The sequence below is a fragment of the Acromyrmex echinatior genome, chromosome 4 (assembly GCF_024713525.1).
Source record: "Acromyrmex echinatior isolate Ae372 chromosome 4, ASM2471352v2, whole genome shotgun sequence".
Taxonomy (NCBI): Eukaryota; Metazoa; Arthropoda; class Insecta; order Hymenoptera; family Formicidae; genus Acromyrmex; species Acromyrmex echinatior.
In genome coordinates, this window is record NC_141855.1 from 16,055,845 (window position 1) to 16,071,464 (window position 15,620).

General features: G+C 35.7%; 2 protein-coding genes across 11 annotated transcripts in view; one reads left to right on the forward strand and one right to left on the reverse strand.

Annotated features, from left to right (window-relative positions):
- Window positions 1-12,606, forward strand: ROCK2 (Rho-associated, coiled-coil containing protein kinase 2). 5 transcript variants are annotated; one of them, XR_846083.2, is made up of 13 exons: window positions 1-312; window positions 1,707-2,033; window positions 2,634-2,794; window positions 2,883-3,221; window positions 3,715-4,848; window positions 5,120-5,420; window positions 5,659-5,682; window positions 6,454-6,860; window positions 7,057-7,698; window positions 7,787-8,200; window positions 8,655-8,871; window positions 8,973-9,281; window positions 10,087-12,606. XR_846083.2 is itself a non-coding variant. In XM_011055088.2 (13 exons), exons 2-13 carry the CDS (start codon window positions 1,853-1,855, stop codon window positions 10,172-10,174), a joined length of 4,131 nt encoding a protein of 1,376 aa, XP_011053390.1. In that variant the 5' UTR covers window positions 1-312; window positions 1,707-1,852; the 3' UTR covers window positions 10,175-12,606. The 5 variants fall into 5 exon arrangements, 3 of the variants coding, with proteins under 3 accessions (XP_011053390.1, XP_011053392.1, XP_011053391.1); XM_011055088.2 differs by having other exon boundaries at window positions 8,973-9,195; XM_011055089.2 differs by lacking the exon at window positions 1-312 and adding an exon at window positions 487-884 and having other exon boundaries at window positions 8,973-9,195.
- Window positions 12,521-15,620, reverse strand: part of Schip1 (Schwannomin interacting protein 1) — a 24,362-nt gene continuing 21,262 nt past the window's right edge. For all 6 annotated transcript variants that reach the window (XM_087405089.1, XM_087405087.1, XM_011055092.2 and 3 more), the window contains one exon: window positions 12,521-15,427. In XM_087405089.1, the coding sequence (XP_087261215.1) occupies window positions 15,271-15,427 (157 nt within the window). In that variant the 3' untranslated portion in view covers window positions 12,521-15,270. The remainder of the gene's footprint in view (window positions 15,428-15,620) is intronic.

Below are 15,620 nucleotides of genomic sequence, written 5' to 3' on the forward strand. Positions count from 1 at the left end.
CGGCGCGCGTTACTGGAGGGTTCTAGGTAAGAAAAAGATAAAGGCAGACGGAGCAAGAAAGAAGCCAAAAAAGAAAGTGGAAGAGAAAGAAAGAGAGAAAGAGAGACGGATTCTCAATTTCTGCGGCTTTTGACGACCGTTGTGAATTGGCCAGAGTCCAAAATACTCCAGAATTGGCCGAATGGCGCACGCACGATTCAGCTGTATGTCCGTGCATCTCGTGGAATAATGCATCTTTCTCCCGGGGATTTCTCTCATCTGGATGACAGTGCCTGCCAGCGACGGGACGTAGGGTGACGTCGGTGAGGTGAGGTACGTACTACGTAAGCGGTACGCCGTACGTCGCCGGTACAGCCAGGTACAGACTACAGCGCGGCGCAGTCAGGCGCAGTGGTTGCAGGAGCACCTTGGCGGTCGCAGGAGAACCCCCCGCGAGCGTGATATTTCCTTACCCTGGATTGCCCTGGATTCCTCAGAGAGACGCGATCCCACCGTGATGCGATCGCTCTCGCGTCCTCCGATCCACAGGGAATCAGGCGAGGGCCGAGGGCGAGGCTTGTCGCGCCGCGCCGCGCGCGCGTGTAGCTCGTCTTTGACACGTTCGCGACGTGTCGGTGTCGGTGTCGCCGTAAAACCGTTGGATGTTGACGTAACCTCCCTCACGCTTGACTCTCGAGGACGTCGGTGTCTTCAGGGGAAAGAGAACGTCGGGATCGCTCTTTGTTGCACGCGCGCGGATCATCGTCGCCTCGTAAATTACGCGCGGATGAGTCATTGCCCTGTTGAACGACACGCATATTTTTACGCTCTACGCCGTCTCTGAAACATCCTTGCCGCGAGCTCGTGCTCCGAGATACTACGTTTACGTGGACATATCGTATGAGGTATTTCCAGCGAACGTCTACGTGTTACGCATTTCCAGTTGTTCGTTTTACCTTGACATGGTATAATAACACTTGTAACGTTACATGTTTCCCCTTTCATATATCCTGTATATTCAGTATATTACATAAGAACTGAAAATATTGCCAAGCCGCACAAACGCGCGTTTTTATATCTCTCAATCCGTGATGTTTATGAAATATTTTTATGTCATTAAGGTATATGTAAAGTGAACTCGGTGATGCGACGCGTCTAGAATTTTACACATTGTTTATATAGGGTGCTTTCCAAGACACAAGTGATAAAATACAAAATGCGTTTTGCATTTGTAAGCATTATTTCTTGTTTGATAGATAGGATGAATTGATGCTTACAGCTTGTGAGCATGAAAACGGAACGCATCCCCAGTATAACACAGTGAATCATTACATCCTTGTTTGCCCCTATTAAACAAAGATATGAAATGAGTCTGTTTTTTTATTCTTGCATTAGACTGCGTTACAACTTCCTTTCTCGTTTTTGCCAAATATCAAATATATATTTATTTCACTTTAACTTCTAAAAGTGTACGCTGTGGTTTAGCTACGGAAAACAGACCTATGATTACTGTGTTATTATATAGGGAGTGTTTTTCATTTAGTGTCATAAGCTGATATAAACATCATTCTATTTTTCTTAGTATTGAGAGAATAACAAAGATAGGCTGACACATTAATTTGTGTTATCAAATGGGAAGCACCCTGTATCTCAGCTGGAAAGTACGAATAATTACTTAGAAAGATCTGGCTTATGTATAATTATATTTATAATATTTGTTTGTTTAGAAAGTATGGAGCGTTCATCGGACGTCGCAGTTATACCTCGCTCGAATCATTACTGCATTTAGCCTTACAATAGATCTCGATAGTCTTTAATGCGACAGAAACAGTACGTTGTTGAGGCACAGTAATCCAAACTCCTGTAAGGAGAGATGGATGCGGTGTGCGATGAGGACAGGCGGAGACGCCTACGGGCTTTGGAGGAGAGTATAAAGGATCCTAGAAGCGTCACGAATATCGATTGCTTGTTGGACACAGTTCAAGCCCTGGTAACAGATTGCGATCATGCCAGTGTGAAACGTATGAAGAATATAGAAGCTTATATGAATAGATGTAAGTACTATGTTTTAATATTTGTTAGTTGCTTTTTGTTTTTGTAAGTATTAAGTCAAAGTTATGTTAATATTTTATACTCAGATATTGACATCACTTTGGTGATAAGACGTCTATTCTTTTTTGAAGAGTTTTGACTTAATGCAATAAATTAGAGTGAAATAAACTATATCTGTTTTATTCTAACTTATTGCATTAGCATACATTAAAACTTGGAAAAAGAACCTAAAGTTATCCTATATATATATTGTATATAACAATTAAATTAATTGTTATATACAATAAACTTCAATTGTGTGCAACAACATCCAGCATTGGCTCTCAAAAGTTTTTTTATTTGATATATATAATTCTCGTTATCTTAATTAAATTTCTGGTCATATCAACTAAAATATTTAATAGATTTAATTATAATGTCTAATTTGTACTTCTTTGATTGAATCTACTAGAATTCCAATTAATGCAAAAAGAATTTTTTTCTTTAAATTTCAATTAATGCAACAAGAATGTATTATTATTGCGAGCATGATACTTGCTTTTGGAATCTTTAATAACCACGTTATCGAGATTAATAATATTGGCTTGTTTTCTCTCTTACAGATGACTCTGTAGCCCAAGAGATTTTTAAAATGCGAATGCGCATGGACGATTTTACTTTGATAAAAGTAATCGGCCGCGGCGCATTCGGAGAGGTGCAGTTGGTTAGACACAAATCTACGCAAAAAGTTTATGCTATGAAATTACTTAGTAAATTTGAAATGGTAAGATTCGCTTGCTCGCTTGTTTCCATTCGTTTGTCCAAGTTGTGTAAATGTTTTCTTGTATCTGGCTTTTATGCTATCTGTTTAGATTAAAAGGTCGGATTCCGCATTTTTTTGGGAAGAAAGAGACATAATGGCTCATGCAAACTCACCATGGATAGTCCAACTCCACTTTGCGTTCCAAGATCAAAAGTATCTCTACATGGTGATGGATTACATGCCGGGCGGGGATCTGGTTAACTTGATGTCGAATTATGAAGTACCAGAAAAATGGGCAAAATTTTACTGTGCCGAAGTGGTGCTTGCATTGGACGCGATACATAATATGGGTTTTGTTCATAGAGACGTGAAACCGGACAACATGTTGCTCGATAGACATGGCCATTTGAAACTTGCCGACTTTGGCACGTGTATGAGGATGGATGTTGTAAGTGTACCAGATCTCTTATTTTTATTTTATTATACATTTTAAATACCCAATATGAAATAACTTATGTAAGCATCCTAATTGTGATTTACTAAAAACAAAATAAATATTTATTTTAAGATTTTCACGATTGCTTTCTATACAGAAGCTGTGCAAAAGTTAACTTTGTGTACAGATCCATTATTAAAATGCCAACATTTTGTCCACATTGCAGTTCACTTCATTAGGACAAGGACAGCCCTGATGCTAATATGAAGTAAACTACAATGTTGAAACATTGACATTCTACGGATCTCGACACAAAAATAACTCGTGAAATGCTTTATATATAATAGCTTCTCTATAATAAATACTTCTATTGTTAATTAAAGAAATAACAATTTTTGCAAGTTTAAAAAAACTTAGAAATGTTACAAATAAAAATTTAAATTTTCTCTTTTTCTAGTTAAATCTTTTTTTCTCTCTGATATTCTTTTAATTATTTGTTTTGTAGGATGGTTTAGTGCGATCTGACACTGCAGTTGGTACACCCGATTACATATCTCCGGAGGTTCTACAGTCACAAGGCGGAGAAGGAGTATATGGTCGCGAATGCGACTGGTGGTCCGTGGGTGTCTTTTTGTACGAGATGTTGTTTGGCGATACACCGTTCTTTGCCGATTCTCTAGTCGGCACATATTCTAAGATCATGGACCACAGGAATTCACTGTACTTCCCTCAAAATGTTGAGATATCTCACTCAGCGAAAAACTTAATATGTGGCTTCCTTACCGATAGAACAAAGCGCCTGGGTCGCAATGGCGTCGACGAAATCAAAAGCCATCCATTTTTCAAGAATGATCAATGGACCTTTGACAATTTGAGGGAATGTGTACCGCCGGTAGTGCCAGAACTTTCCGGGGACGATGATACCAGCAATTTCGATGATGTCGACAAGGAGGATGGACCAGAGGAGAGTTTTCCAGTACCTAAAGCTTTTTCCGGAAATCATTTGCCTTTTATCGGATTTACTTATTCGGGTGATTACCAGCTAATGGTTTCTTACGGCAAGGAATCCGTGGATGGTCTTGAGAATCATGTCAACAATGGTACTTCCGACGATATCAAGATTTCGCAGCTAGAGAATTTACTGGAACGTGAGAGGCGGCAAGTGGAGACGATGGAGTCGAGACAGAAGGCACTAAACACGCAATTGGAAACGATGGCATGTCGAGAAGTTGAGCTGCGTGAGGAAGTTAGCAGGGCGGATAAGGAGTTGACGCTACTCAGGCACAATTATAAAGAGGCGCAACGCAGAGTAGAGCATGAAACAGAAACTCGTCGTAAAGCGGAGTCACTGTTGGTAGAGGTAAAAAAGAAATTCGATGAGGAGCAGACGAGACGGGCGCGTGATGCTAGCAACTCACAGCAGACATCCGAACGAGTGACGACGTTGGAGAAACAGATCAAAGAGATGCAATGCAAATTGGAGAGAGAAACGGAAACAGTTACGAGATTGCGCAAACAAGCGACGGAAATCACCGTGGCGCGTCAAGCCGCCGAGCAAATGGCGAACGAGTTGCAAGTTGCCCGAGCTCAATTGCAAGCGCAGCGTGATAACTTGCAACAAGAAGTTGCTACTCTTCAGGTATAATTTACTGCAATAGTTTCTTCTTGTTCTCTCTCTCTCTCTCTCTCTCTCTCTCTCTCTCTCTCTCTCTCTCATTAAGTACAAGATAGTTTTTAAAATAATTTCTGTGTGTGGATACATGTAAAATTCCGAAAAATTACAATTTATGCACAAATTACAGTATTTTTTAATATTTACAGAATGTAATGTTTGAAATTTACAAGAAAAAGATGTTTTTTCTTTTCAAATAAAATCATTTTTTTCTACATGAATTATTTGATTTTTTCAGGGCCAGCTTTCCAAGGAACGTAGTTCGAGGTCGCAAGCGTCATTATTGACGGCCGAATTAGAGACTCGTCTTTCCACTTTACATCTCGAGTTGGAACGCAGCCATGAGAAAGAGGAAAAGGCGACTCTGGACAACAGGCAACTAACTGAAAGAGTTTCTGCGTTGGAGAAAGAAGCTGCTAGCTTAACATTGGAACTGAAAGCCGCGCAAGCTAGATATAATCAGGAAGTTGTGGCACATCAAGAAACGGAGCGTTCGCGCATTCTTTCCAAGGAAGAAGCCAATTTGGAAGTTGTGAAAGGTACTTGTTTCAAGTTCACATGAAATTAGAGATATTATATTAGGTGTTGGAATTAATTCGTAGCGTTTTTTAATGAAAGAATGTTATTTATTTCACATGAGCATTAAAAAATACATTAATGAAAGTACTTCCCATCACTTGTAAAACGCTACGAATTAATTCCAACACCTAATATTATTGATAAAGTATATTATACTTTATCTAATAAAGTATATTTTACTTTATCTATACAATGCAGGACAAAAGAATGGAATTTTTAAAGGTAATACATGTGATCGCAAATTTATATCTTTTTCCCCTCTGTAACTTGTGTATTCATGGTGTTCAGCGGTTTTTGAATATCCTTGGATCCTGGAATTATATTGGAATTTTATGTATTCTGGAAAATTTCTGGAAAACTCCTGAAATTTCAGGGCTGGCTTGGAATTTATTATTTTTTCATTTTAAAAGGTTAGAATGTGAAAAAAAAATAATAAAAAGAAAAGTTGTATTTGGGCATAAAGAGTGCAATAAGTTAGATATAGAAAACTTGAATTTAATGTCTAAAATAAAACAGTAAAAAAATCGTTTGTGTTGACGGAACGTTCATTTGATATTATTTATAAGACAATAAATAATATTGTCCCCAATTTGTTAGCGTTTTAATTCATTTGTATAGAATTAAAAAAAAACTAACTTGAATACCAAGCGTATAATATTGCACGAATCGATGAAAATTAATTAAATAATGAAAATTAATCGATAGATAAATCCTGGAAAAAATAAGATTTTTACTTGAGATGTCCTGGAATTATCCTTGAATTGACTAGCCAGATTTTGCTGGACACCATGGTATTTAAATTATGTAATTTTATATATACATTGAATTTTTCTCATACTAATCATTTATCTATCTTCTTATTATTGCTGCGTATTTTTCTAATGGCATATCTGATTTTTTTACGTACGTATTTTCATTCTAATTTCTATGTATGAATTTAAGGAATATACACCATTACATTGCACATATTGATTTATTAAATAGCTCTACAAGTAAAATTAAACGAGGAGAAAAGTGGAAGACAACGTGCAGAATTACTTGCACAAGAAAAAGAACGGCAGACGTCAATGCTATCTGTCGATTATAGACAGATACAGCAACGATTGCAGAAATTAGAGGGTGAACACAGGCAAGAGATGGAGAAAGCCAAAGTTCTGCAGGGTCAAGTTGAACAGGAGCAACAGAAAAGAAACGTTCTGCAAACTGAATTAGGTCAGCAAACATCCGAAGCCGGCAGACTTCGTGCTCGCGAGCAACAATTAGTTGGAGAGGTTGCTCAGTTGAGGGAAGCTAAACGGCAAATAGAAGAGGAGTTACATCATTTGAAGACACAAAGAAACGTCGATCAATTACAGACAAAGGAACTGCAAGAACAATTGGAAGCCGAAGCTTATTTCTCGGTAAACTATAACAAAATTTTACTTCCATATGATTTTAATTGTCTGACAATAAAAAAGAATACAAATGAAAAATGTTAAAATATAAAAACTAACGATTCAATTCAAAGATGTATGTGCTTACTTATGAAAAATTGTTATGAAATTGAAATTTTTAGAAAGAGTATATTATAACTTTTATCTTTTCTTTTTTTTTCAGACTCTGTACAAAACACAGACACAAGAGTTGCGCGAAGAGTTGGATGAGAAAATAAGATTACAACAAGAATTAGAAGAAGAACGTAGCTCTCTTGTCCATCAGCTGCAGTTATCCTTGGCGCGCGGTGACAGCGAAGCTCTAGCCAGATCCATAGCCGAGGAGACTGTGGCGGACTTGGAGAAAGAAAGAACCATGAAAGAGCTAGAGTATAAAGACGGAGTAACTAAGCATCATCAGGAATTAAGTACAAAGGAACAGATCATAAACAGACTTAAAGAGAACGAGAGTGAATTCAAGAAATCAGTTGATCAAACTCTGAAGGAAAAAGAAGACTTGAGCAAGCGATATAAGGAATTGCAAGAGCAACTTGGTAAAGCACAGTCCAATGTGGAAGAAATTGAAAAGCTAAGCAGCAAATTGAAGACCGAGCAACTATTGAAGCAGCAGGCAGTCAACAAGTTAGCCGAGATCATGAACCGAAAGGATCTTTCATCAAGTGGAAAGAATAAGAATAAAGCGTCTGCCGCAGATCTGAGGAAGAAGGAAAAAGATTGCAGGCGTTTGCAGCAAGAACTCACTCAAGAGAGGGAGAAGTATGGACAACTGGCAGCTAAATGGCAAAAGGATTTGCAAGATTTGCAAGTAAGCGACATATTATTGTTTGTATTAAGTTTATAGAACCGTATACGGAATTACTTGAGTAGGTAGAAAATGATTTCTTTTTCTACAGGCGCAACTCGTAGAGGAGAATCAAGCGAAACTAAGATTACAGATGGAACTCGATTCGAAGGATTCGGAGATAGAAACGTTGCAAATGAAAATCGCGTCACTCAACTCGGAAACTGCAAGTGTCTCATCTATAGAGAACGACGACGGTGAAGACTCTGTCTTGTCTGAGCACGGTACGATGAGATTGGAGGGTTGGTTAAATGTGCCAAATAAGCAAAATATTAAGCGGCACGGTTGGAAGAAGCAATACGTCGTTGTTTCTTCCAAGAAGATAATCTTCTACAACAGCGAAAATGATAAAATGAACGCTGATCCGGTCCTGATATTAGACTTGAATAAAGTTTTCCATGTTAGATCTGTTACTCAGGGTGATGTTATCCGAGCCAATGCCAAAGATATACCCAGAATATTTCAGGTATCTACATTACATTTCTCGATTGTTTTTGGATTGTTAGAAATTCAAATGTTTTCAAACATTCAAATTTAGAAATAAAAATGCAAATTATTTTTTTTATGTGATTTTCTTATGATGTTATTTTAATAGTAATTTATAATTTTTATCTATATATTAGAATGTTTTTTTATATGCAATTCATATATATTTTTTATTAGGTGTTGGAATTAATTCGTAGCGTTTTTTAATGAAAGAATGTTATTTATTTCACATGAGCATTAAAAAATACATTAATGAAAGTACTTCCCATCACTTGTAAAACGCTACGAATTAATTCCAACACCTAATATATTTTATAAATTTATTATAACCTATTATATAATACTTTGGAAAAATAATTCAGAATCTAAAATTTATTATTGTTATTACACATATACTTTAATTTATATTGTTCAATAATTAATGTTGTGCGCAGTTACTTTACGCTGGTGAAGGTGAAGCAAGGCGGCCCGGTGACGAGGGGAATACACTGCCTGGAGTGGATTTACCACAGCTCACAGATAAACCTGGTACTCAGTCGCTGAAAGGCCATGAGTTCGTGTCAATATCTTATCACATGCCAACGACCTGCGAAGTCTGTTCAAAGCAACTGTGGCATATGTTTCGGCCTTCGCCAGCCCTCGAATGTCGAAGTGCGTGTTGCATCTTAATTATTTATTTGTACTTATTTATACATACATATATGCTTTTTTTATTCTAAAATTGTATATAAAACAAATTTTATTATGCATAGGGTGCCGTATTAAAGTTCACAAGGAACATTTGGATAAGAAAGAAGATGCCATAGCCCCGTGCAAACTACACTACGATCCGAACAGCGCCCGTGAGCTACTGCTACTCGCTGCTAATCCTGAGGATCAAAAGTATTGGGTCTCACGACTGTCCAGGCGCGTCCAGAAATGCGGCTACAAGGCGAATTCGCATATGGACGGCACGGGACAACGCGTCTCGCCAAGGTAGCGTAGCTGTGCTGCTGCTCGACGTGAGCGGGGACTAAGTAGCTCTCTTATTTTGTGACGTCGCATGATGTGGGTGTAGAGAGGTTAGACTCGTTTGTTTTTTCTTTCAACTTTTCCCTTCTCTTTTCATTTCCATCCAACACTGTCTAATACTTTCTGTTTTTTTTGATGCACGACTCGTTATGTGCACAATTGATATTATAAATAAACGGTCGCACCTTTAACGTTATTTAACATAAGTCAATTTAGACAAAGTCGTTAAGCGAAAACTAGTAAAATTTTTTATAAAAATAGAATAAGATAATTAAGGCGAGTGAAGTAACATTAATTAACAACGTTTTATCATTAACGCAGACAAGTTTCATTTTTTTAAAAATAGTTTAAATATAATAAATTGTGTATTTATATATTATATTTTTAAATCTTCTATTGATTTTATCTGTATATAATCAAAATTGGAAGTACTTTATATTATACCTTATTACGTTATCTCATGTTTATTTGTCGTAAAATTTTTCAATTGGGAAGAAAAAAAATAATTATCTCTAGGCCGATTTTGTATATATTTGTGTACATAATGCATGACATTAATTGTGAATGATAATCAAAACTGATTGCGCAATTAAATTAAGTATGTTAAAAAATATGTGTCGATTAAGAATAGCATGTTCACATGTAGATGTTTCACGCACGAGAACATTTTAGCTTTCATTATAAATTATTAGATTAGCATTACTCTTGCATCATCTTTCAATTTGCACAAACAATCATTCTATTATTCTTATCCGTGCTTTTGGTGCTTTAACGGCTTTGCAATGATTTTTCATTATATTATCAATTGAATGATATGTAAGCAACAGATATATGTGACAACAATTTCCTTTTTAGGGAATCCACAAGGTCGACCTTGAAGCCGTACTTATCGGTGCAACAACGATCTGCAACATTGCCAGCGAACGCTAGCATGGGCAAGTGATCCTGGAAGAGATTAGTACTGGCGATTTAAAAAAAATTCCGCTTACAATCTGATGTCCCACTACCTTCGATAACGAATGGAAATATCAGGCCGTCGTAATTAACTATCGCGACCTCGCGATTTTCTCTACGCACCTGACGACCGCAGTAGACTGTCAATAATTTCCTAGATTGAGAGCAATCGAAATAGCGATCGCGTAATATTACTATTTGCAGCTAAGAGTAAGTGTGAAATTCAAGTTTGAGAATCGCTGGAGAAAACAGGGTTACTTATATACCGGATGATAAACGGATATGATAGGGGAGGGAAAATAGTCTCTTTGCGCGCCATTGTCGTTCTCGGAACGATAACATAAAGTCACAGAGATGAGCTGTGTTCTTCGGAATTCTAGATAGTTTATTCGTGAGCGACGATAAAATAGTGTAATAATCTTTTTGTACATTGTATTCATCATACTCACGATAGACTGTAAAACATTCTTTCGAAGGATAATCGAATTTCTGTGATGATTTTCCTGATTGGAATTATACTCGACTTTGTACGCACATTTCTTACTGCCTTTGATAACGTGTAATGTGAATCTTGATGGAAACTTTTAGCTTAAGTCATTTTTTGGATGCTTTAAACCGAAATTTCGGAACTTGTATTAAAGAGTATAGTATTTTGAAATTGTTTTATATATACATATATAGAACGTTTTCCGAGATCGTGTGTGTCAGTAGATACACGCTGATTCTTGTTTTTAACATAACTTGCGTCTTAGAATGGATTTATTTAATGTCTGATATTTGAAGTGTTTCTGGGCAAAGTTATGTTTTTTCGAGAAGATATAAATAACTGAACACGCGTCTGAGGATTAACGTTTTTATCAAAGTTTGGCACGTGAGTCGGTTCTGCGGACATTGCAAAAAAAAAGCAATATGCTATTTGCAAAATTGACCACAGCGTATGGTGCGTATAAGGAATATGCGAGTGCCAGCTTTTGTATAGTAAATATTAGGATGATTATGGCTGTAAGATAATGGGGTTTCTACAATAAGTTCATTACCTAAGTTTCAAGTCTTAATCTATAAAAAATTGACCAATCATAATCGAATTATTCTTCTCACATTCAATTCTTATTGATTAATGTCTTATAATTTAAGATTAACTAAGATATATAACTTATTGTAGGAAGCCCGTAATAATTTTTATTATGATGATATACATAAGCTAATGATGTCCGCTGAATCCCGACAGAGAGAATCAAAGACAAAGAGAGAGGGAGGAAGAGAAAGAAAATGTTAAGAGAGGACAAACTAAGAAAATCATGCGTAATTGAGAGGGAGCGATAAAAGCGATAGAAGTGATAAAAGCTTCGTCATGGTGCCATCGGCTTTGCCATCTTTGGCATCAAAGAAGGCTATAAACAAGAAATAAGAGGAAAATTAGGAATGATCTTAGGTTTATTATTAACGCGTCATCGCCGTCTGTGTTCTTTCCAAAATACCTCCGCGAGACATCGTGCCGCGCCGAGACTCGTCGGTATGAAAAGAGCTTACATCGACATTAGTCAAGTTAACTATATGATTAAGTTAAATTCTTTTTCTTCAAAAATTAAACTTATAGTTATCAAGCGAATAATGATTATATGTGTCTTTTCTCTTCCAGAGTCGGAACCTGGAAAGAGATTCGTCTATATTTCTAAGAAGAACTAGGAAAAGTTTTGCTTTTTTTTCTAGAAATGATATTTTAATTAATTTTAATTTATGGATGATTTAGAGGAATCAATGATCAGACTTGAATTAAACAATAGAAGAAATAAAAGAAATAAAAATAAGGTTAGTGTTCAGTATTTGTTAGCAAACTTTCAATTAATTAAAAAAGTATTTCTATTTAGATTATAACAATAATTTTTTAAAATCTTTATTTGAATTATAACTAGAATTAAATGAAGAATGAAGAATTATTAAATGAAGGAAATAGTTAACTAAACGTTGTCGGTGTAAGTGACTCCAAGAACTCAGCGAGATGTCCCTCAAATGGTGCTCCTCCCTGTCCTATCCATCCTTTTGGTTCGACGCAGTGAGAATGAACAAGAAGCTGTCGAAAGCTTCTTGTCGCGGTGGTAATTGAAATTAAAAGTATGAGGAAGAGAAAAAGAAAGGTGCATATTGAAATCGAAAAGAAATACCATCCGATATACTGCCCCGTGCCTTCTTCATTGTTTCGATCCTTCATGAGGCGGAACTAGAAGAAAATTGACAATGAGAAAGAGAGAAAGTGTGAAAATGAGAATGAAAATGTGAGTGAATGTGTGTGTGTGTGTGTGTGTTTTGTGAGAGAGACAGAGAGAAAGGGAGGAAGAACTTGTTACAGCATATTTTATTATTGTTTAGTTATTTACAATCTGTATATTATTAATATTACGATTAAAAGTATTTTGTAGATAATATGTGGCTCTCTTTGATGGTACTTTATGATCACTGACTGCGCAACCTTCAGTTCAATTTTTTGCGATGATCATGTTTTTAAAGCAATTTTCCCTATTTTTTAAATATTATTTCAATTATACTACGATTGGTAGCTTAAAAGCTGTCTTTGTTCTCGATTAATCATGGGCGTGAGTAGAATTCGTCTCATAGAATTAATCGAAAGTCCTATATACTGACAATCTTATAATGCAACATTGTCGTAATCGAGAGTGGTCTTAAGAAAGTCTCCAACATGCAATTAAAAACTATAAACTCGCTATATCATCTTTCTTTATCAGGGTTGCCACAGAGCTAGAACCGGGAGAAGTCATGGATATTGAAATTGATCATGGAAAACTAAGAAAAATCCGATTTTTGCTCACAATTTCTTTAAACTGCTTCTATTCCAAATAATTGTTACAATTTTTAAAATATTATATCTGACCTTTATAATCAAATACGTTCAAAACTCGCGCACTTTAAACGATTTTAATAAAATAATTGAATTGATATTTAATTCAGTATTTTTATTTGATCGCCCTTATTCATCATAATTGCATTCTTTTTTCCAATACTAATTTATTTTTTGTTGGCTTGAATGCCCCCAAAATTACACATTTTATATTGGATAGGAAAAATTTTCCATTTTCAATTGGAAAATCTGAAAAAAATCAGGGAATTTTTTAATTCATTTTCTGTGACAACTCTGTTTATTTTCAATGAAACTTTCTCATTTCAATTGAATAATTTCAATATTTTTGAAAAATGCTGGCAAGCTGGATACACTCAATCTTAATCTCATTTGTGAAAACAATTTTTGAAAGAGATATTTTTCCCAAAACACACGCATGGATTATATAATTCCAATGCAACTGGTAATAAATGATATATTAAAATATATGAAAAACAATTAAGTAAAATTTAAGTAATTCTATTTTTGCAAATTTATCTAGAAATTGATCAACAAAAATATATGTACAAGTAATAATTTTTTTAGAGCATTACAAATTTTTACGCATATGCATTAGTGTACGAATGTTTATTCCATTTAAAATGAATCTATATTTTTCAAGTTAAATAATCTGTATTAAACGGGTAAATTGAGGATTTAAGAAACGAAGCTAAACTGCAGCTTAAATTCGTTATAATTTATTTCATCTACATTTGAAATCCTGCGTGTGAATGAGATCATGTGAGACCAGCATGCAAAAATAATACGATGCAAGAATCGAATAATCCATATTAATGAATAATTTTGATTTCGTATTCCAGGTTCTTCGTATTTAATCGTCATGCATAAATTTTGTGAACAGTGTACTCGATCAAATGTCTCTATCCAATTACGCTTTCGTAGTTGCTCTCTATATGGACTAATCGCTTTTTGCATATTAGATCACCTATTTGGATATGTAACGCGGTTTTCGTTCTCCACGTCGTTGCATTCTCTTCACCTCCACATTAGCGAATACCTTTTTTCTACTTTCCCGTGCGCGCGTATTATGTTATTTAAGAAAGTATATTGACTTTCTTTGTCGTTCGTGATAGATAAAAACTTTATTTATCGTCTTACCGATATCTCGTGCAGTCAAGCCGGATGGGACGATGAATTTTATACGTGAGGGATTTATTTAAGCAACTGACGGCTTCTATTGGCGGATCTAGAGATCTACCGAAGCAAGGATATACACATTATGGAATTATTAAATTTATAAATTTACGGATGAATTTATAAGATACAGAAATTTGTTGTTCAAAATACTCTACACGCAATTAAATTAACACGATTTTACGAAATATTTAACATCACATCAACGCACACGTGAACGACTTATATTGGACGACCGGAACGAAGCGCTTTTTAAGCACCACGTGAAATCTCGATACGGCAATAATCTGATATAAATCTTCGTTATATGTACAATACAACAGAGAAGGGATCCGTTCTCGCTAATGATACGCTATTATTTAAAGGCGGAATAATCGATACACTCGTAAACACATGCATGCATGTCGTGGGACATAATCTGACATGAGTTTAGGGGCCGAGCGAATACAGACGAGGAGAAAGAGAGAGATGGAGAATTTCAAACAGTGGGATACAAACGAAGAATCGTTGCTTTGTTCGCTTATGCAATACGTACATACGTAAATTTCTATTTCCACGTGCTTAACAACAATTAATCAAGCTGTAAAAATTACAAATTCAAGGAAAGATACTTGCTGCTCTCCCTTTATCAGAATGGAAACGACCTTAAATTCCACCTTATCAAAGCTGTTTGTTACGTTTTTCAGAGTTTTCGAGCACGCACACCACGGCTTCTAACGCAATCTTTTTTTTTCTTCCAAGCAAAGTTTTCGTATATCATCTTGAAAAAGAGATTTTTCATCCTCTTTCTTCCGAAGAAGCTTTCTTCATTTTTTTTCTCTAATGAAAATTCCGTTCTCAGTTATCGAAGAAAGTTTCTTCATCTCCTCTTTTTTACCTTTTTTTTCGAAACAAATTCTTTTTCTTTTTCTTTTCTCAAAAGAAAAATTTATCCATTTTTTTTCTTTCTTCGCTTTTTCACGTCTCTAAAGCTCGTGGTGCCCCTCTACGCTCGGAGTTTAATTTCTGACGAGACTGCGTAGTCTCGTAGCGAAGGATTATTTTCTTACAAGAGCAACCAGACCGCGATTCAAATGCGTCAATTTTGGTTTCATCGACAGCTTCGTCGGAGCTGGAGAGGATTGCTGATGATTTCGGCTTGCCGCCTGCTGTATATTTTGATGTTTCTTCTTCAACGATTCCTGTTTGGCACCTCTGCATAACGAAATTATTTGTTAATATTCTTTCTTTTTCAATTACTATATTTTTTATGTTAATGTTAAAATTTACGATCAAAATTTTGCTAATCAAAATATGCTTTTTACAAGGACAGAAGTTATAATAAGTCAATAAATAAATTTTGAACATATCTTTATTAAATATGTAAATAATTTCGTGAAAAGTTAAT